The sequence below is a fragment of the Bufo gargarizans genome, chromosome 1 (genome assembly GCF_014858855.1).
Source record: "Bufo gargarizans isolate SCDJY-AF-19 chromosome 1, ASM1485885v1, whole genome shotgun sequence".
Classification (NCBI taxonomy): Eukaryota; Metazoa; Chordata; class Amphibia; order Anura; family Bufonidae; genus Bufo; species Bufo gargarizans.
Window position 1 is genome coordinate 749,761,062 of NC_058080.1, and position 20,546 is coordinate 749,781,607.

The 20,546-nt window shown below is 42.3% G+C and overlaps 1 protein-coding gene across 1 annotated transcript; it reads left to right on the forward strand.

Annotated features, from left to right (window-relative positions):
* LOC122930600 (gastrula zinc finger protein XlCGF17.1-like) lies at nt 1-7,321 on the forward strand. Its single transcript, XM_044284097.1, has 3 exons — nt 1-61; nt 1,205-2,059; nt 7,242-7,321. Exons 1-3 carry the CDS (start codon nt 1-3, stop codon nt 7,319-7,321), a joined length of 996 nt encoding a protein of 331 aa, XP_044140032.1.
* Nucleotides 7,322-20,546: the final 13,225 nt, after the last annotated feature.

Below are 20,546 nucleotides of genomic sequence, written 5' to 3' on the forward strand. Positions count from 1 at the left end.
ATGGGCGATCCCCCGTGTAAGAGTGAGGTGGAGGAGGACATTCCAGGAGATGTCACCACAGGTATGGACTCATGAATGGAGAAAGTGACTTCAGATTCTGTCCTTGGTGACTTCAGGGCAGGAGGAGAATCTGATAACTGCCTGCTGCGCTGCTCTTTGATTGGAGATGTCCCCATCACATCATGGAGTGTTCCCCTTATCCAGCTGACGGCGATCTCTGATCAGGTTCTTCTGATTCTGACTTACTAATTACCCTCCCCTTTCACTTTGAGCTGTGACTCCCCTTTTCGAGCGGCGGTCACTTGACATAAAGATTCAAGCTTTCCACGCTGTGGGAAGACATCTTGTCAGAAGATCATGTGACTTCCCCTCTTTGTTGTCCCGCCCCCTTACAGCATATCAGTTATTTCTTTAAACTCCCTTTATAAGAGCAGACCAAATATCAAGCCATTGGTCTTTGGAATGCAAAAGCACCAAAATGACTTACTATTTTTCCCATAAAATTTTTGTATTGTGCAAAAGTACAAAAACATGCAAAATATTCTACATATATGACATCTCCATATTTGTACTGTGCTGCAGAATAAAATGAATATGGTGTACTTACTATAAAAAAAAAAACTTAAAAAACCAATGGGGAATTTCAGTTTGTTTCCCCCTCAAAATTGAAAAAAGCCTAAACAATAAATGGCATGTACCTCAAAATTGTGCTGTTAACCTACTAAGGATGAAGCTTATTTCAGCCCAAAGGATGCAGCCCCATTTTCAAAATCTGACATGTGTCACTTTATTGTAAATATAATGTAGCTTTATTCAATTAATAAAATCAATTAACATGCAATTAAAATAATAATATGCGGTGGTGTATGACAAACATGGAAGCAACAGCCTAAGCAGGGAACAATCAAGTTTGACATAACCAATTGGATACATTGATAATATAAATAGCACAAAACTTCACTGCCTATAGTACCTTTTTAAATATAAATAATATTAGCAAAGCAGCCCGCCAAAGGTGTGCCAACACAAATCAAATAATAAATACCAACCAAGAGGAATCATTTTTTTGTAACAAAAATCAAGATTAGATTAAAAGTGGATGACTGGTACTTGTAGTTCCTGCTGGATCAGTTTCCAGCCTAATAGGAATGTTATAGGTTTGTCTACTCTGTAGTTTTTTCAATTCCAATTTTTATCTTCACAGAAAATCCCAGTAAAAATTGTGATGGAAATGTTATATACTTGCTAAGTTATAAAGCAGAAGATGAGGATACCATGCAGCGTTCTTCAGGAGAAACTCTCATTAACCTTAATGTACATCCTGGACTTCACAGTACAGATGTATCTTATAATCTCCCTAAACATGAGGAACCTCAAGGGGATAAAAGATTTAAGTGTGGTAAAGAGTTCAGTAAAAGATCAAGACTTTCTACACACAAAAGAATTCTGACAGGGGAAAAGCCATACTGCTGTGCAGAATGTGGGAAGCACTTCACAAAGAAATCAAATCTTGTTACACATGAGCAAATTCACACGGGAGAGAAGCCATATTCATGTTCAGAATGTGGGAAATGTTTTGCAAAGAAATTACATCTTGTTGCACATGAAATAAGTCACATAGGAGAGAAGCCTTACTCCTGTTCAGAATGTGGGAAGTGCTTTACAGAAAGATCAAGTCTTGTTACACATGAGAAAATTCACACAGGAGAGAAACCGTATTCATGTTCAGAATGTGAGAAATGCTTTATTAGGAAATCACATCTTGTTATACATCAGAAAAGTCACATAAGAGAGAAGCCATATTCCTGTTCAGAATGTTTTAAGTGCTTCTCAATAAAATCAAGTCTTGTTAGACATGGGAAAATTCACAAAGCAGAGAAGCCATACTCCTGCTCAGAAAGTGGTGAATGGTTTACAGAGAAATCTAAACTTGTGAGAGATGAGAAAAATCACACAGGAGAGAAACCATATTCCTGTTCAGAATGTGGGAAATGTTTTACATGGAAATCAGATCTTGTTAGACATGAGAGACGTCACACAGGAGAAAAAACGTTTTTATGTTCAGAATGTGGGAAATGTTTTATAGATAAATCAAATCTTGTTGAACATGTGAGAACTCACACAGGAGAGAAGCCATATTCATGTCCAGAATGTGGGAAATGTTTTACAAAAAAATCTAATCTTGTTGAACATGTGAGAAGTCACACAGGAGAGAAGCCATTTTCGTGCTCAGAATGTGAGAAATGTTTTACTACTAAAACCAAACTTAGGTATCATCAGAGATGTCACACAGGAGAGAAGCCATTTTCGTGCTCAGAATGCGGGAAATGTTTTACAAAAAAATCATATGTTGTTGAACATGTGAGAAGTCACACAGGAGAGAAGCCACATTCGTGCTCAGAATGTGAGAAATGTTTTCCTACTAAAACCAAACTTAGGTATCATCAGAGATGTCACACAGGAGAGAAGCCATTTTCGTGCTCAGAATGCGGGAAATGTTTTACTACTAAAACCAATCTTAGGTATCATCATAGATATCACACAGGAGAGAAGCCATTTTGATGTTATATAGTTTCAAAAGGTATTTATTTGGTTTTAAAGCAAGGAGTCACTGCAACATACTGCCAGTGTACCCCATGTTTGATGTTTTATAGATTGAAAATGTTTTGTAAGGAAAACAAATTCTATAACTCATCAGCTCAGAAGAACCTTATTTTTTGGGGGAATATAGGAAATACTATAAGAGCAAAAAGAAATGTTAACCCCAGTTATTCACAGACAGGTAAGTAACTGGGGCTACATAGTAACATGTGTTCCGCAACAGCAAATCTCAGAATAGTAGCACAACGTGTCTACAGATTAGCAAATCAGCCCAAAATATGCCAAATTGGAAAAATATTGCAGACAAGTTGCAAGCTACGTGACTTGTATTGTGTTCTACGACTGCCTGTGACCTGTAACCACATATCCAAGTGTTGGATTTTTTGTGACTGTCGTGGCATATAGTGTGTCACATTGTGACCTACTGACATTGTGATTTTCATATCACATAACATGTTACTGTGTAGCTCCAGCCTAAAAGCCAATACAAATATACATTTTTGGGGATTTGTTATCCTGGATCTGCCAAACAACCAAATTATATTTTTTTTAAGTCGACTGTAATCAAGATCTACAGAGGAAAAGTATTGTGGATACAAGGAAGGGAAGAAGAGCCTTGTTTACTTCCAGAGCAGTGATGATGAATTGTCCCCATGAACCTTTGCTTCTTATCACTGTATTCACACCTCCACCCAGACTGCGGGAGAGTCCAGAGTGACATAGGGAAAAGTAACGACGCTCCATGTAATAGTTTTATAATGTATGTGGACATATTAATATTTCATCTTCATTCAAACAGTATTTAAAGATAAAATAAAATCTTCTATTTGCTCTACGACAGCATCACCATTGTCACTGACAGACATTGTCTTTTTGGCACATATATTTTTTCCTAGCGCTGTGACCTTCATTGCTCCTACAAACTAACCCTCCTGTGCTGAGACTGGTATTGGTGGCATAATGACTAGATCACTGATTTATCTGACCATGTGATCTGTGATAATTAACCCCATATGTACATTCCTGCGGTTTATTGGTAAACCTATCTAGATACTGGAGCTGAGGGATATATTGGTGGTGAGATGTATCCTGCTTTATTACCCTCAGAGCATGAATGGAGACATACTGATGAATTATTAGTATTTCTTGCTCGTATCATTGGGGGACACAGGACCGTAGATATAGCTGCTGCTGCCACTAGAAAGCGACACTAGGCTGAAAAGTGTTAGCTCCTCCTATGCCGGCTATATCCCCTCCAGCATGGAGAGAGCATATCATTTTTTAGCTTAGTGTCGTAGAAGGCAGACCTCCCTGCTTGCAGGGCGGCTTCCTTTTGTTATTTTTTTCCTTTTAGGTATGGGAAACAGAGTCGCCTAGCCTCTCTGTCTACCCGGGGAGCAAGACCGGTGTCTGTTTTCCTCACTGCCTGACCTCCACACAGAAGAAAAGGTGCAGTATTTCGCTCGTCTTGCCAAACATACCGCCATTCCTGTGGCCAATGGCTCATCCCTCTAGGACCCTGTAGATCGCTGTATGGAGTCTTTTGCTAAGTCTGCTTTTGTAGCAAATGGCTTAGCACTTCGGCCCATTTTTGCTTCCGCCTGGGTGGCTAAGGTGGTCTCAGAATGGGCACTCCGGTTAAATCAGGACTTGGCGGCAGACCTCCCTCTGGCTGAGCTTCAATCTTTGGCCCTGCAAATCTCACAGGCGGGGAAGTATCTCTGTGAGGCTTCCGTGGATGCGGGTGCTCTAGTTGCCCGCTCATCGGCTCTCACTGTAGCCTTACGGCGCGAACTGTGGCTTAAAGTTTGGAAAGCGGATTCATCGTCATAGCTTCCCTGGCAGGCCTCCCTTTTTCTGGCTCCCGATTATTCGGGGCCCAATTAGATGAAATTATCTCAGAGGCCACGGGTGGTAAAAGTACCCACCTCCCACAGGGCAGATCCAAGCGCGTGTTTTGCGCTACGCCTTCAAATGCCCGGGCCAAAAATATTCTCCCACCCTTCTATTTGTAAATTCGGACAATCCACCTCCCACACTTTTTGTCCTGGTGACTGTATATCACTAAACCGTGCCTTAAGTAGTAACTTATATATATTTGAAATTTTTATTCTAGACAGTGTACCCCCTACCCAATCATTCAAAAAAGATGAATTATCTATATCCAACACCAGTTTATCATCCAAACTGGATAGTACTGAGCGCAGTTGAAAATACCTAAACCATGAAAGGTTTTCTATATTATGTGTCATCTCTATAAATGGTTTAATTTCTCTATCTTTAACTACCTGTGAAATATACAGAATTTTATTCTTCTGCCAAAATGTGTCGGCTGCAATATCATCCAGCCTTTGTAAGTGCACATTATGCCAGAGAGGCGTAAATGTAAGTGAACCCTTAACCTTCAACCATGTCCTAGTTGTAGCCCACACTTTCAGGAGTAATTTTATAGTCTCTCTATAGCCTCGCTCATACCTCTTCAATAGACCAGATTCCAACAAGGTAAAAATATTATTGTGGGCATGGCTAGTTACCAACTTCCCCAGCAATGCACTGTTTTCTGATTCATAGCACATCAATAACTGGGCTGCAATAAAGTACCCTTTGAAGTAAGGGAGATTTAAACCCCCGCACTCCACTGATTTATACAAATATTCCAGCTTTATTCGAACTCGCTTTCTTCCCCATATTAAATCATTAATTATTCTTTCCATGAGTTTAAAATACTTATCTTGTATCCAAATAGGTGTATTCCTGAGCACATAAAGAAATTGTGGTAGTATCACCATTTTAACTAGTGAAACTCGGTCAGCTCTGGATAGGGGAAGTCTCAGCCAGATCCCTATTTTAGCTCTACTCCTTACCATTATCGGGATCAAATTAAGTTGTACAAAATTTTCAACCCGAGGTGATATAATCAAACCCAAATATTGAAAAGTGTCAACAATGTCTAACTGTGTCACAAGTACCTCTTTCTGTGGCAGGGGATCTATTGGCATCAAGCTGGTCTTGGCCCAGTTTATAAGAAGACCAGACACCTCACCAAATGCTTTAACCATTTGAATAATCCTAGGAAGAGTAGTTTCCGTGTGGTCTATAAAAAAAAGAACATCATCCGCATATAAGGAGATACGGTCTTGTGATCCTAGCGTACCAAATCCTTTAACCTGATCGTCCTGCCTGATGGCCATCGCAAGGGGTTCGATATAAATATCGAATAACAAGGGGGATAATGGACAGCCCTGCCGCGTGCCTCTATTTAAATCAATACTACTACTCAGGATTCCATTAAGACTCAATTTTGCCCTTGGAGATCTATACAATAACTTAAGAGTACGTATAAACTTTTCCCCAAAGCCCATCCTTGCCAGAACCTTCCAGAGGAAGCGCCACTCCACCCTGTCAAAGGCCTTAGAGGCATCCAATGACAGGATGGAGCGAGCGGTCCCCCCAGGGGCCTGAATATTAGAAAAAAGCCGATGTAAATTATGATGTGTGCCCTTGTTTTGAATAAAGCCACTCTGATCCGGATGGACAATAGAGGAAATGACCCCAGAAAGCCTTGTAGCCAGGACCCTCGCAAGAAGCTTTACATCTGCATTAAGCAGTGAGATTGGTCTATAAGATTCTAAATCTAAAGGGTCCTTGCCTTTTTTTGGAATTAATATTATTACAGCCTCCATCATTGAATCTGGCAACTTCCCATCCTCCATTGATTCAGCAAAGACCTCCAACAGTCTCGGGAGAATACAGTCCCTATATTTACTATAGAATTCATATGGGAGCCCATCTGAACCAGGAGTGGAATTGGCTGAGCATAATTTAATTGCTCCCTCAAGTTCCTGTGCTTTCTTTTGCGTCTCAGTAATAGTTGGAAAGATGATCCTGTCAAGATAGAAATCTATCTTATCATCTGTGATCTTGGATTCAGCTTTATACAAATCAAGGAAATAGTCAACAAAGGCCTTCTCTACCGGACCCTGTCTAGTGACCATCCTACCATAAATCAATCGAACCTTATCTATATATTTTTTGGATTGTTGACTTGAAATTACTCTGGACAAAAATTTACCAGGTCGCCCTGACTCGGTAAAGTATTTTTGCCCTTTAAAAAAAAGGCTCTGTTGGGCCTTGTCCAATAAAAAATTAGAATATATTTGTGTGGCTCTTTGCATATTTTCCCTGTTCTCCTCTGTCTTATTCATGTAAAAGGATTCTGTCGCCAGTGCTACGCGTTCTTCTAGATTTTTCTGTTTTTTCCCGTACTCCTTTCTAAGGTTCGCGATGTTACTAACCATCAATCCCCTCATATACGCCTTAAAAGTATCCCATACCACTTGAATTTTTGCTGAGCCATAGTTATTATCCCAGAATCGGCCAATTTCATTTTGGATTATTTCATGTGTCTTTATAACTGATAGCCAGTAAGGATTTAGTCTAAAAGGAGGTTTTGATGTGTATCCTTCCTGAGATAAGCAGAGTTCAAGTAGTAACGGAGAGTGATCCGATATTGACCTCGTTTCATATTTCATTCGCTTTACCAATTTCATATGTTTACTACTTATCAATGCAAGATCTATTCTGGACATCGATTTGCCTGCTTTACTAAAACATGAAAAAGCCCTTTTCCCCTGTCCTAGATATTCCCAAGCATCTTCAAAACCAACCTCCAGACAAAACCGTGCCAGGGGAGACCCCTGGACCGGACTATCACACCTGACACTCGTAGAAACCCTATCACGTACAGGATCAATGACACAGTTGAAGTCGCCAATAATCAGTGTTGGACACTCTGGCCATTTATCCATAAATAATACCAAAGAATTAAGGACCGAAAAGGAAAATGGCGGTGGAATATAGACAAAGGCCAAAATACATATCTTCCCCCTTAACCTACAATATAAAAAAATAAATCTCCCCTGTTGGTCGACAGAGGATGCCTCACAAACGAAATCAATAAGTCTATGTATCAAGACAGTAACCCCTCTCGAGTAATTGGAGAAGGTAGAATGATACGTGTGCGCAGCCCATCCCCTGTCGACCACCCTAGAGGTCTCCTCAGTGAGGTGGGTCTCTAGCAGGCATACTATTGCTGGTAAGTGGACCTGAGTCAAGTCAAAAACCGCTTGTCTCTTTCCTCTATCCCCCAAACCACGTATATTCCAGGCAATAATTCTAGTCAGCATTATCAACAGCGGTTAAGTGGAAAAAGAGGAGAGAGGAAAAGAAAATAAATAAATAAACAAAAAAAAACAAAACAAAAAAACATATTTTGACGCACCACAGCCCAACCCCAACCCCAACCCCAACCCCCCCCCCCCACGTACAGGTAATCCACCACGTATTGTAGTAGATTTCTTTCCTATGACCATCCCTCCCGCACTCCCCCCACTCGGCCACCCCCATTTGGAAGCGAAGAGAAAGAAATTTAGGGGTATAGGCCCCTTATAACAATTATTATTCCCGCCACATCATAAAACAATTAAATCATAGATTATTTCGATCAAGCCAATGCGCGGCTTCTTCCGAGGTGTCAAAAAAAAGAGTTTTATCATTGAAAATAATCCGCAATTTTGCTGGGAATATAAGAGAATATTTAATATCCCTTTCTCTTAGCCTCTTTTTGACAGTCATAAATGTGCGTCTCTTTTCTTGTATATCTTTTGAGAAATCTGGAAAAAAGGCCAATCTGTTCCCATTATATACAACCGGTGAGCATTCCCTCGCCCTTCTCAAAAGGATATCTTTATCCCCTGTGGTCAATAACTTAACAAGAAATGTCCGAGGTTGTCTCCCTGGAATTGGTTTACCCCCTGGGACCCGATGAGCTCTTTCTATCATAAAAAAAGGGGAAAACGAATCTTTCCCAAAATTCTCAAAAATTAACTTCTGTATGAATTGGGTTGGGTTCTTCTCTTCCGCACCCTCTGGAATCCCTATTATTCTCACGTTGTATCTTCGTGACCTATCCTCAAGGTCCGCCACCTTTTTCTTCAGAAGGTTATACTCTATTTTAAATGTGGAGACTTCGGTATTTATTTTTTTGGATTCATTCTGTATCAGGGCAACGGAGCTCTCGAGGTTGTTAACTCTGTCTCGCATTTTTGACAAATCGTCTTTTATTAGTCCCACATCAACTTGGATAAACCCAAGTTGGGTTGTGACAGCCTGTATTAAATCCCCATTTTGTTTGACCGCTAGCAGTATTTCTTCTAACGGAGAGGAGTTGTCATTAGGGATAACTTCCCCCATTATACCGTCTTCCTCTTCGGGGTATCTAGAGGATTTTTGTGGTTCTAACTCAGTCATCTCTGAGTCGTCATTTTTTTTTGTGACAAGATCCTTTTGTCCGCCCCTCGTATTAACCCTCGGAGACCTCAGAAACTGGTCTATTTTTGTTGTTTCAACAGTTTTGAACCCCAGTTTCTGACTTGAGAGGTCAGCCGAGCGCCTACTAGCTTTTGGAGCCATACCCTGTTCCTGCTCTCTTTCTTCTTTTTTTTTTTTTTTTTTTTCCCCTTATTCCGCCTCGTTCTCTCCTTTTATATATGTATCACTTCGTCTTCCTTTTTATTTTATTTTTTTCCTCTTTTTTTTTTTTTTTTTTCCTTCTTTTTCCTTCTTTTCCTTTTTCCCCTCTTTCCTTTCTCTTTTCTTTTTTCCTCCTCTCCCTTCTTGTTTGTTCTCCTTTTCTTTTCCTCTTTTTTCCTCTTCTTTTTTTTTTTTTTTTTTCTCCCCTTTTTTTTTTTTTTTCTCTCCTCTTCCTTATGCTCTTTCTCCCCTTCTTTCCCTTTTCCTCTCCTTTTCCACCTTCCGCTTTATACTTTATACTTTATAGTTTGCTCCTTTTATGTTTATAGCCACCTCACTTTTTTCAAGTGTGTTTTAAGATGGAAAAATAAGTTTTTTTATTTTTTTATTTCCTCCCTTTAATGGTCGGTATCATCCAAGGGAAAAGACATCTGGGGGGAAAAAAAAAAAAAGAGCAATCTCACCGGTTTTCAACCTTCCCCTACCAGCCGAGAATTGGAAGTCCTGAGAGGCTTCAGCAGCAGAAAATGAAGAAACCACAGTCTCCAACAGCCTGTCAAAGTAAAGTTTGTGCGGTTGATCCCAGCATTGTAAAGAAAGAGGGGAGAATAATGAACAAAATCTAGAGGCACAAGGAGGGGTTCAAATATATTAAGGAAATCATACAAGCCCCCTGAAGGATCCTCCAGCAGCCCGTCAATCTCCACACAGGATTAGTCACAATCAACAATCACAGGGAGGTTAGTCACAGCGGAATCAAGGAGGAGGGGGAACAAATCGGCGAAAACTGAAGGCACGAGGAAGAGGTCAGATGCATGTCGGACGATCAACAGAGGTCCCAAATAAATTTCATCAGCCCGTCCTGCGGTCCATTAACCGGAAGAAACACAGCAGGACTACTTACAGTGACACAAGGAGAGAGAAGGGAAGATCAGCAGCAGTCCCGAATAGATTTCATCAACCCGTCCTGCAGTCCATCAGCCGGGAGAAACACAAGAGGGCTACTCACAGTGACACAGGGAGGAGAAGGGAGGATCGGCAAAGGCTGAAGACGAACTCCACACACAGAACTAACCACAGCGGCACGGAGAGGAGGGGAGGAGGAAAGAGGAACGGCAGAAGCTAAGGACAGACTCCACGTCCAGACTCCACGTCCAAGCTCAGCAGTCAGGGCGGCGACGCATGTCCCGCGATCATGAAGAGGACGCGGGCGAAGATCAGCACGAGGACGCCAGGAGATTCAAGGCAGCAGGACAGCCGAGCCGCGGGGAGGCGGAGAGCGTGACGTACTCTGTCTACGTCATCACGTCATCACGCCATCACCATACCGTTCTTTGCACTTAAATGCCTGGTCATGCAGGTTGTGCTCAGGTTGAGAACGTTTATGCCTTGCTTCAGGCTCTGATTGCACAGCGTGCAAACCACTCGTGTCTTGTCATCAGCACATTGTCTGAAGAATTGCCACACCAGGGAGCTCCTTGGAGCTCCCTTTGGTGTGCTCGGTCCCTTGCTGCGGTGGGCAGTAGCAAGCGTACTGTCTAGAGGACGGCCGCTCCGCTTTTGCACCCTGCTCCCTCTTCTGCTGTGCTGGTGGCTCTGTGCAACCACCGCCTCTTCCTCCGAACTACATAGGTCACTCGCATGACCTTGATTCCATGTGGGGTCGAGGACCTCATCGTCCTCCACATCATCTTCCACCCAGTCTTCACCCCTGCCTTCCTTGTCGGTCTGCACACTTTTGAAAGCCCCAGCAGTTGGCACATGTGTTTCGTCATCATCCGAGACGTGCTGCGATGGTCCTCCCATGTACTCATCTTGAAAGATAAGTGGTTGGGCATCGGTGCACTCAATCTCTTCCACTTCTGGGGCAGGGCTAGGTGGATGGCCCTGGGAAACCCTGCTAACAGAGTCATCAAAAATCAGAAGAGACTGCTGCATGACTTGGGGCTCAGACTGCTTGGCTGATTTTCAAGGGAGTGAGGTGAAAGACTGATGGACATCGGCTGCAGGTGCCAACTGTGGTCTTTCAGCAGGAGATGGGGTGGGAGACAATGTGAAGGAACTGGATCCACTGTCAGCAACCCAATCTACTATCGCCTGTACTTGTTCAGGCCTCACCATTCGTAGAGCTGCATTAGGCCCGACCAAATACTGCTGCAGGTTCTGTCGCCTACTCGCACCTGAGGAAGGGGTTTTCACTTGTGCATGTAGCTGGCACAGATCGACCACGTCCTCTCCCTGCAACAGGAGCTCCACCAGCAGCACCACAAGTTACCACCTCTACCGCCGCAAGACGAATGGCAAATGGTCAAGCGTTTCAAGTTGCCTCAAGCCAAGAAGCAGAACTGAAGGATACCTGAGATGATCTTCTGAACCACTTTTTTCTGTACTTTGACACCCCTAGGCCAAGGGGTCTAGTAATGCCTGTCCACTGGGGAACCTTCCTCGTTCTTACCTCACTTTTGTGTGCGTGTTTCCGTGGGTCCTCAATGTCATCTCTGTCTCCCGCTGACTTATTCCCCTCTTACAATAGTGATGATGATGTCTATTTGCTATCTTTCCACTAGTCCATGTATTCCTCAGCAGAGTCCTGTACATGGTTTATTATGTTTATCGTTTCTCTAGGTGGGCTATATGGGTGACCTCTCCCTGTCTCTATAAGAACACTTTTGTCAACTTGTGTAAACTGTACTGTTTAATATGGTCCCCCTGAAAGTGATTTCTTTAAATGTCAATGGCTTAAATATACCTCAAAAAAGGAGACAGGTCTTTCATATGCTTAGGAGAGAGAGGGCAAGTCTGCTGTTCCTCCAGGAAACGCATTTCTGTCACAACTGCATCCCTACCCTATTCCCTAAATACTACCCGAAATGGTTCCATAGCACATGCAATGAGCAGAATATGGGGTAACACCAACGCCACTTATGCAGTGGGCCAGGATACGGATGGATAATAGTCTGTATTTGTTTGTGACGCCAAATGCAGCATGCGCAGAGTACTACCCCAGGGCCCTTCCAAGATGTTATAACGCACGTCCCAGATTAGGAATGCCAGAGTGGTGTAATGGACTATAATGTCTCTATAGGGTGGTGATAACTGTGTCAACGGTGTCTCCTACCTGGGTATGGCTGTACTCCTGGCTCACTTGCAATAAATTTGAGTGTAGTGATAGTAGGAGTAATAGAGGACTTTTGCAGAGTATATGATGTCCAGATCTTTAGATTAAGTTCAAACGTTTCTTTACTGAAGATAACTTGTATCCAAGCAGTATACAGCTTTGGTCTCTGTTCCCAGCAGGTTTTGGCAATCATTGGCAGGAATAAATGCTTCTGCTTCATATGTGGGGAGCTTGCAGGAAAGGATGTCTGCTTGGTAGCTCTGTAACTGTGGCAGAAATTAATCTTCTGCACTTTTCTGTAACTTCTGCTTTGTGGCGACAGACTAGCTGAGGAGGAATGGCTTCTCCTAGGTCTCTGGACTTATTTCTCAGATGGATTCTCAGGGGATGCTTTCCTCCTGGAACTCTGGAGGTTGTCTGCTTTCTTCTTATCCAGCTGAGCTGCAGGTGCTCAGCCTGGGTATATAATCAGGTCTAAGCCGAGACAAGATCCTTGCTGTCTTCCCTATGCAGGGGATCTCCTAACACACACACCCTACCCCTAGCAGGGGGGTGGGCTAGATTGACTATACTGTTGCTGCCACCTGCTGGTGAACCTGGAAAATTACAAGGAACAATGGAATTTAACATGGTTTTACATGCACATTTGTGAAGACATAATATAAATTACATCAGATGACAATATACAGGCTCTTAGAAGATAGAAGCGGGGTATAGGCATGTAGTAACACTCTGGGGTGTTACACACACACTCTTTGGCCTCAAGAGGGGTATCTATTGGAATCAGCTCTGATGTCCCTTTCCAAACGCTTACGCAATCCATTGACCCAGAAGGCTGTTATGTCTTTCTAAAAGGAATGCTTTACGGCAGCAAAGTGACTCGCTAATGTATATGCCCCCAATTCCAACCAAATTTCCTGGCTAGTTGGCATCTTACAATCCTTACACACCTTTAGAGAGGGTACACTAATTTTAAGTGGCGATTTTAGTCTGGTGCTAGACCATCCTATGGATTCCACTTTTGTGACCCCCAAACATTCTATCAAACAACTTTGCAGACTCAGGACTGCCCTTCCTGCACACCAAACCTCAGATGTATGGAGACTGCTGAACCCCAGAGAAAAGGCCGTACATGGATGCTACCAGTGGCTGGATTATCTGTTTATCTCAAATCACGCCCTACAGAGAGTGAAATCCACAAGTGATGGTCTAATCACAGTCTCCGACCATGCGCCGGTATCTCTAGAGGTTCACTTGAAAGGTATCCCCCCCAAGAGCTTGGACCTGGAGGCTAAACGAAACTCTCTTAGAGAATGAACAAGATAGGGTCAGATTAGAGGAAAAATTTAAAATGTTCTTTGAGCTGAATTCCTCTCCACAATTAGATAAGCCTTTATTATGGGAATCCCATGAGGCTTTTGTCAGGGGGGAGATGATAGCACTAGGTGCTTGGATATGTAAACAAAGAACTAGTAAGGTAGACTCTATCATTTCTCAGCTCTCCACCCTAGAGAACATTAATAAACTCTCCCCTTCTGACTCCACACACGCAGATATTGTCAAACTACGCACTCAACTAAAAGATCTGCTGAACATTAAGTCAGCCAAAGCTCTCAGAGTAGTAAAGTACAGGTTCTATGTACATGGAGATAGAGGCTCTAAACTTTCTCAAATAATAAGGGGCCAAAGGGAAAAGGCATTCATATTACATATCCAATCTGGACAGGGACACTGCCTTACCACAACCCCTGCCATAGTAGAAGAATTTGCCAGCTTATACTCCTCTTTATACAATTTACCAGTGAGGAACCTCTCACACCTTCAACAGAAGATAGACTCCTTCCTAGCCTCTGTACATGTACCCCAGCTTTCAGATTCAGAAAAGAACTAGTTATTGTCCCCAATAACCGAAAAGGAAGTCCTAGAGACTTTTTCAAGTAAACCCTCTGGAAGTAAACCCTCTGGAAAGTGTCAAGGCCCTGATGGCCTACCCATCATCTATTACAAAAAAAAACTTAAGAAGACCTTAATTCCGCACCTTACTGACTTATGCAACTCCATGTTACGGGGTAGCCCTCTCCCTCCACAGTCTCTAATGGCCCACATAACAGTCATCCCAAATGAGGGAAAAGATCCCACTAAATGTAGTAGTTACAGACCCATTTCCCTTCTTAACGCAGATATTAAGCTTTAGGCCAAAATCCTTAGTCATCGTATTGCCAAATTTTTACCCCAATTGATTAATGAGGAGCAGGTAGGCTTTGTGAAGGGAAGGAAAGCATAATGTTAGCAGAGTCATGCATGCCATTTATTATGCAAAGAAATACAAGACTCCTTTAATACTCTGAAGTACAGATGCCGAAAAAGCTTTCGACAGAGTCAACTGGGCCTTCATGGAAAGAGAACTGCAACATTTTGGCTTTCCCCTTCCGTTAGTTTCGGCCATTTTCTCCCTTTACGGGCACCCCACTGCTAAAGTTATAACCAATGGATACCTCTCCCCCTCGTTCCACATCACAAATGGCACGAGACAGGGCTGCCCTCTCTCCCCGACGCTCTTTATCCTAACTCTAGAAAAATTATTTAGAAAGATCAGGTCATCTGAGATGATAAAGGGCTTAAAAGGGGTACCTAAAACTCACACATTGGCAGCCTTCACTTATGACCTCTTGCTGATGATAACAAATCCCAGAGAAGCCCTCGCGGAGGTTATGAAGTTATTGGAGGAATATGGTGAAAACTAAAATTTCAAGCTCTAAACAAGGTTAGTGGTGTAAAGGCGTGGAATGCTTTAGGACTGAAATATATGGGTCAATTGTTTGATAATAATGTACTTAAAGAGTTCTCAGGTCTACAGCAGGATTTTGGGCTGCAGAAGTCCCAATTCTATTTATATCTGCAGCTTAGACACGCGCTACGTGCTCAGGACCAGGTGATAGCGGTCTGCCCTGCGCAGAGAAATTCGGTTGTAGACCTGGTGAAATCTAGTGGAGGTACAAAAGGAGTGATATCTTTAAATTACTCATGTCTTATGGAAGCGCAATTTAAGAAGCAACAATTCCAGCTGTATGATAAATGGAAGAGGGATGCCCCTGACTTAACGGAGGAACAATGGGATAATGTCCTGGAGGATTTTACTCAAGTTGCGGTTAGTGAGGCTCAAAGGGTGTCTCAACTCTTGTTACTACACAGGGTATATAAAACTCCTGTCATGATGAAAAAAATGGGGTACAGGAGTGACGATTGCTGCCCGAGGTGCGATGTGGCGAATGCAGATCTCATTCACTTGATGTGGAATTGCCCTAGACTGAGGAGATACTGGCTTGGGGTAGTTGAATTGGTGAAAATTGTTTTTGATGTTGAACTCAGGATGAAAGTGACGGAATGTATGCTGGGATGTGTGACTATACCAAATTCACTGCCTGAGAAAAGATTGGCTGTCATTAGGGTATTGTATCAGGCTAGGAAGGTAATAGCCTTTCACTGGTTAAGTAGACAACCACCATCAGTGGAAGAATTGGAGAGAAAAGTACACGTGCTGATTAGTTTGGAGAACTATGTATACCAAAAAAGGAACTGTTTAAAAAAGTTTGAAAAGATATGGTCACTATGGATTCAACACTATAATCTACAAGTGTAAAGGACTGAGAGAGGGAGTGAGTGACTGAGAGAGTGAATGAGGGATGTATAGGAATGAGTGGAAAGGGGGGCAGAGAGAATACATAAAAGTATGTAAGATAACCAACTTTAAGGGTCTCAGAAAAGGGAGGGTCTCTTGTATACTTTTACATGTCTACTCACTCATCTGGAACGTAACACAGTGTTCACAGCTGTACGATTCTGAGTTACGGTAATGTGATATGTAAAATTAAGGCAATGATTTGTCAGATATTATGATGTGATGTCTTATGCTTGCTCTTGTCCCAGGGGGTATGTTGGGGGGAGGGGGACATGAGGGGACAGTGTTCTGTCTTTTGTTAAAATGGAAAATCTTTAATAAAAAGTATCTGATTTAAAAAAATAATTCAAGCTCAATTTTGAGAAATCCGAAATACGAAATATTTCCGCACCCAGGGAGGGCATAGGGCAGTTGAGCTATCTCTCCTCCTTTCAATGGCCGACAGAAGCAGTTTGGATATCATAATCCCTTCTGACCCATCAAAGCTCTTCAAACTGAACTACGTCCCCCGCCCCCACCCCCTTTACTGAAATAAAGAATTTTCTGAATTCCACTAAACTTCCCTACTTGTCCTGGTTGGGAAGGAAAAATCTACTGTCCGCGTATGTCCTCCCTGAGATCTTATACACATTGAGATGCCTGCCCATCCCAATATCCAATAAATTATTTTCAGATTTTTGAGGTCTCTTTTGTAACTTCCTATGGACCAGCAAAAGACCTCAACTGCCCTACTCACTCCTTATAAGAAAAGCCACGAGAGGTGGACTCTCACTCCCTGACCTCAATACTTACCTCCACGCCATACACTTAGAAAGATGGACAGTCTTAGCCAACCCTAATAACACTAAGTTATTTGCTGATATAGAGAGGTCATTAATGGGAGATGAGGCTCTTCATCTCTTGTGGGTGAAACCCTGTCCTATGAGAAAGTCAACCCTACTCAGTAACCTCACCCGTAACATGATTTGCTATTGTACTAAAACCAAGGCATTGCTAATGTACTCGGGTAAGCTATCCCCAATTGCGCCACTTTCCACTCTCTCCTACTTTTTGAGGGAGAGGAATGGAGAATGTCAAAGGTTCTGGTCAACTCTGACCGGCAGTAAGATATCTGATCTAAGGAAAGCCTCAGACCTCACAATCTATTTAAAGTCAATAATACCACAGATACCCAAACCGCGTCTCTCTCCTCTGGTAGAGATGGATGTAGAATTCACATGCATGACATATAAGAAGGCTATTGCATTTACCTATACCGACCCAACTTGGTTAGAGAACCTTACACTAACCTCGAATTCACCACCTCCCAAGTACCTATTGTACCTCTATTCCCAACTACTCCTTGACACCTCTACAAAACGGCCTTTATATTTGAAAGCCTGGGAGAGGGAGCTTCAGTTCACAATTCCAGATGAGAAGGCTAGGTTTATTCTGTGTCATTTCCCACGGCTTCTCCAGGTGTGTACGCTTACAGGAAAACACATTTAAAATATTGACTTATTGGTACAGAACCCCTGAGTTTGTCTACAGAGCACATCTCTTGCCCAATAACGCTTGCTGGAGATGTCATGATGGGGTAGGCTCCATGTCTCACATTTGGTGGTCCTGCCCAAAGCTGACCTCTTTCTGCTGAGATATTGAAGCTAGCATCAACAAAATTTGCAATTCCAGCATCCGCCTCAGCCCAGCTCTTGTACTACTATGAAAGCCACAAAAGGATTTATCTCCTTCTGCCCAAAAGTAGCCTCTGAGAACCTTTTCTATAGCAGCAGGGGGGATCGCTTTACGCTTCTAATCGGACTACACCTTAAATTGTTTAGATATCTTCCTGATTTACCATTGGAGAGGGGTTGACTTGGTTTATATACAATTTTGGTGATTATCCATTGCTCCAGCTTGTTCAATGTGTTTCCACCTGAAGCTGTGTTCAAGGGAGAATTCAGATTAAGGACAATGCGTTCCCTGAGGTTCTCTGTAACAATCCATTGCGTGTATTAGTAAATTGTCATAGGCTGGACTATTTTTCTCTTTTATCAATATCTAACAATAAAGAAGTTTCATTTGTCAAATAATTTTTGATGTTTCTCTGTGTTGCTCCATGTATGTGCTCTCTGGATCCAACAATTTCTGTAGCTACGCTATTAGTTTTGGTCTTGGGGGTGTTTTTAAGAATGAGTATGATGTCACTGGTGAACAATGCTGTTTTACATTCATGGGACCCTACTTTAATTCCCTGATAAAGGGATGAGTCCTCGAGATAACAAATCAGTGGTTCAGAGGCTAGATTACATAGCAAGAGTGACAGGGAGCAGCCTGAGTCATTCCCTTGGTCAATTTAAATGGTTCTAAAAGAAAGTATTGAGTATGGATTCAAGTTGGAGGATTTATATATTGGTCCAAAATGAACTCTTTAAAATTCAAGTTGTCTTGAACCTTCCCAGCCAGCTCCACCTAATGTTACTAAAAGATTTCTTTACATGTAATGCTAGCAATGTGGTACACTCGGGATACTGAGGATGGTTCTTGCAGATGTTCATAACAACCACTCATCCCCCAACAAATCCTACCTAAGATATACTGATTATATTAAAGAAGCACTTATGTTGTTGTTTTTTTTATATTTGCCCTCTGCATCAATCTTGCTGTCTATAGGGTGTCTGTGTATCATCTCTGACCATCTCCAATCTGCCTACTGTATTCTTCTCTGTCTTGACACTGTGCCTCATCATGTGACACCTGTACCAACCACCAGTACATTGCTTTGTCTTATCTGCTGACGCACGGTCGCTCCTTCACTGCACTTCCTTTGGACTACAAGCTGACGTCACCACTGGCCTAGTCCCTCCCTTCTCCTTTCCATGCTCCGCTCAATGAGATGCATTTGAGCCTCACCTCTTAGATCTCCGTCTCCAACATATCTTCCTCAAGAACAGCAGGTAAATTTGTTCTTCTGAGGTGTAGCTCCTTAAATGGAACCTGTCACCTGGATTTTTTTGTATAGAGCTGAGGACATGGGTTGCTAGATGGCCGCTAGCACATCCGCAATACCCAGTCCCCATAGCTCTGTGTGCTTTTATTGTGTAAAGAAACCGATTTGACACATATGCAAATTAACCTGAGATGAGTCCTGTCCCTGAGATGATCCAGAGCTTGAAAATATGACTCTTCTCTGGTCAGACAAGTAAGATATTACTCTTTTATGTTATTTGCATAAAAGGTGGGAAGTACAAAAATGCATAATACTTATTGAATTCGTCTGCAAATGAAATTAAAAGTGTAATTTATATGTTTAGGGTAACACAATGAACATTTAAAAAAAAACGCTCAGTGAGGGTAGCATAGTAGAGTTGACAGGTTCCCTTTAAGGCATTTTCTATTATTTTGATTCCTTCAGATGCATTATGACGAGACTGGTATTAAAGACACAGGAGGCTATATACATGGCAAGGTACCCGAAGCTTCACAGGCTTATATGTACAGCACATAGCTAAGTAACAACAGAGCCGTCTGCATGAGATGGGGCAGAACAGGAACTGAACAGTCAGGTCGATTAAGGGATCCTTCACCTGCCTCAGCAGTGCCTTATATGATTTGTGCCCAATAAATTTGAGCCCCGTCAAACAATCTAGTAGTAGAGCCATCTGAGTGCTGGGCTCTGCAATACTTCAATTTCAGCAGTGGTAGGACTATCAAGGTTGTTTCAAGATTATGTGTTCTACCAGTTTGTAACTCCAAAAATTAGAAGTATTTCAGTAAAGATTTTTACTTTCTATCACACTGCAGAAATACATGATGAAATATCTCTTTTCCAGTTGTGGGATTGTGAGTTTCCCACTACTTTATGGTCATCAAGTTTGTGAAGCAACAAAAACAGCGTCTTATGGGTGAAGAAGTCATTTTCTCTATTCATAACCATCAAACTCAAGTAGAAGCTCCTTTATGAATGAAGAGGAAACTGAAACACACAAGACCAGTTTGACAAACGTGTGTGGTCGGGTGAACACGATCCATTTGAAGGCTGTATTTCCCAGACCAAATACTGTTCGTCTGATAAGTCCTTATGATGCTGGGAGTTCTTGTCAGAGGAGCGGTGTTTGGTCCGGGAAATACTGCCGACGAACAGTGTGTTTCCACTAGTCCAAACATGCTGATGTCAAGGTGGCCTAAGACACATTGTAAGTCAGATAATCAGTGTCCATCACGTGACACATCTGTGAAACTGAAGGGATTGGATCAGGGATGCCAAACCTGCGGCCCTCTAACTAACTGTGCAAAACTGCAACTCTCAGCATGCACTGATAGCTGTAGGATGTCCAAGCACGATGGAAGTTGTAGTTTTACAACAGCTGGAGGGCCGCAGGTTGGGCATCCCTGGATTAGATAACTCACAAATGCAGCCACCTTTGAAAAGTTTACCTTTACTTCAATTCACATCATCTACCTTTATAAATGGCTATACAATGTATTACACAGTGGCCAGGACAAAGGCCACCTAGGGTGACAACTTTTTGGTTTATTCTGCTGTTCAGTGTGATTATAGAGATATCAAGTGATGTTACCACTCCTGCACCTTGCTACTGTCTTTATTGGTCTGACCTCATGTCATCTTATGTATTT

What these genes read in the sequence shown, in the direction of transcription:
- LOC122930600 (XM_044284097.1), top strand. Translation starts at nt 1, where the DNA reads ATGGGCGATCCCCCGTGTAAGAGTGAGGTGGAGGAGGACATTCCAGGA. An exon ending in TCCAGGAGATGTCACCACAG is followed by an intron (nt 62 to 1,204) that starts GTATGGACTCAT and finishes TTATCTTCACAG; the next exon opens with AAAATCCCAGTAAAAATTGT. An exon ending in AGGAGAAAAAACGTTTTTAT is followed by an intron (nt 2,060 to 7,241) that starts GTTCAGAATGTG and finishes CCCCTGTCCTAG; the next exon opens with ATATTCCCAAGCATCTTCAA.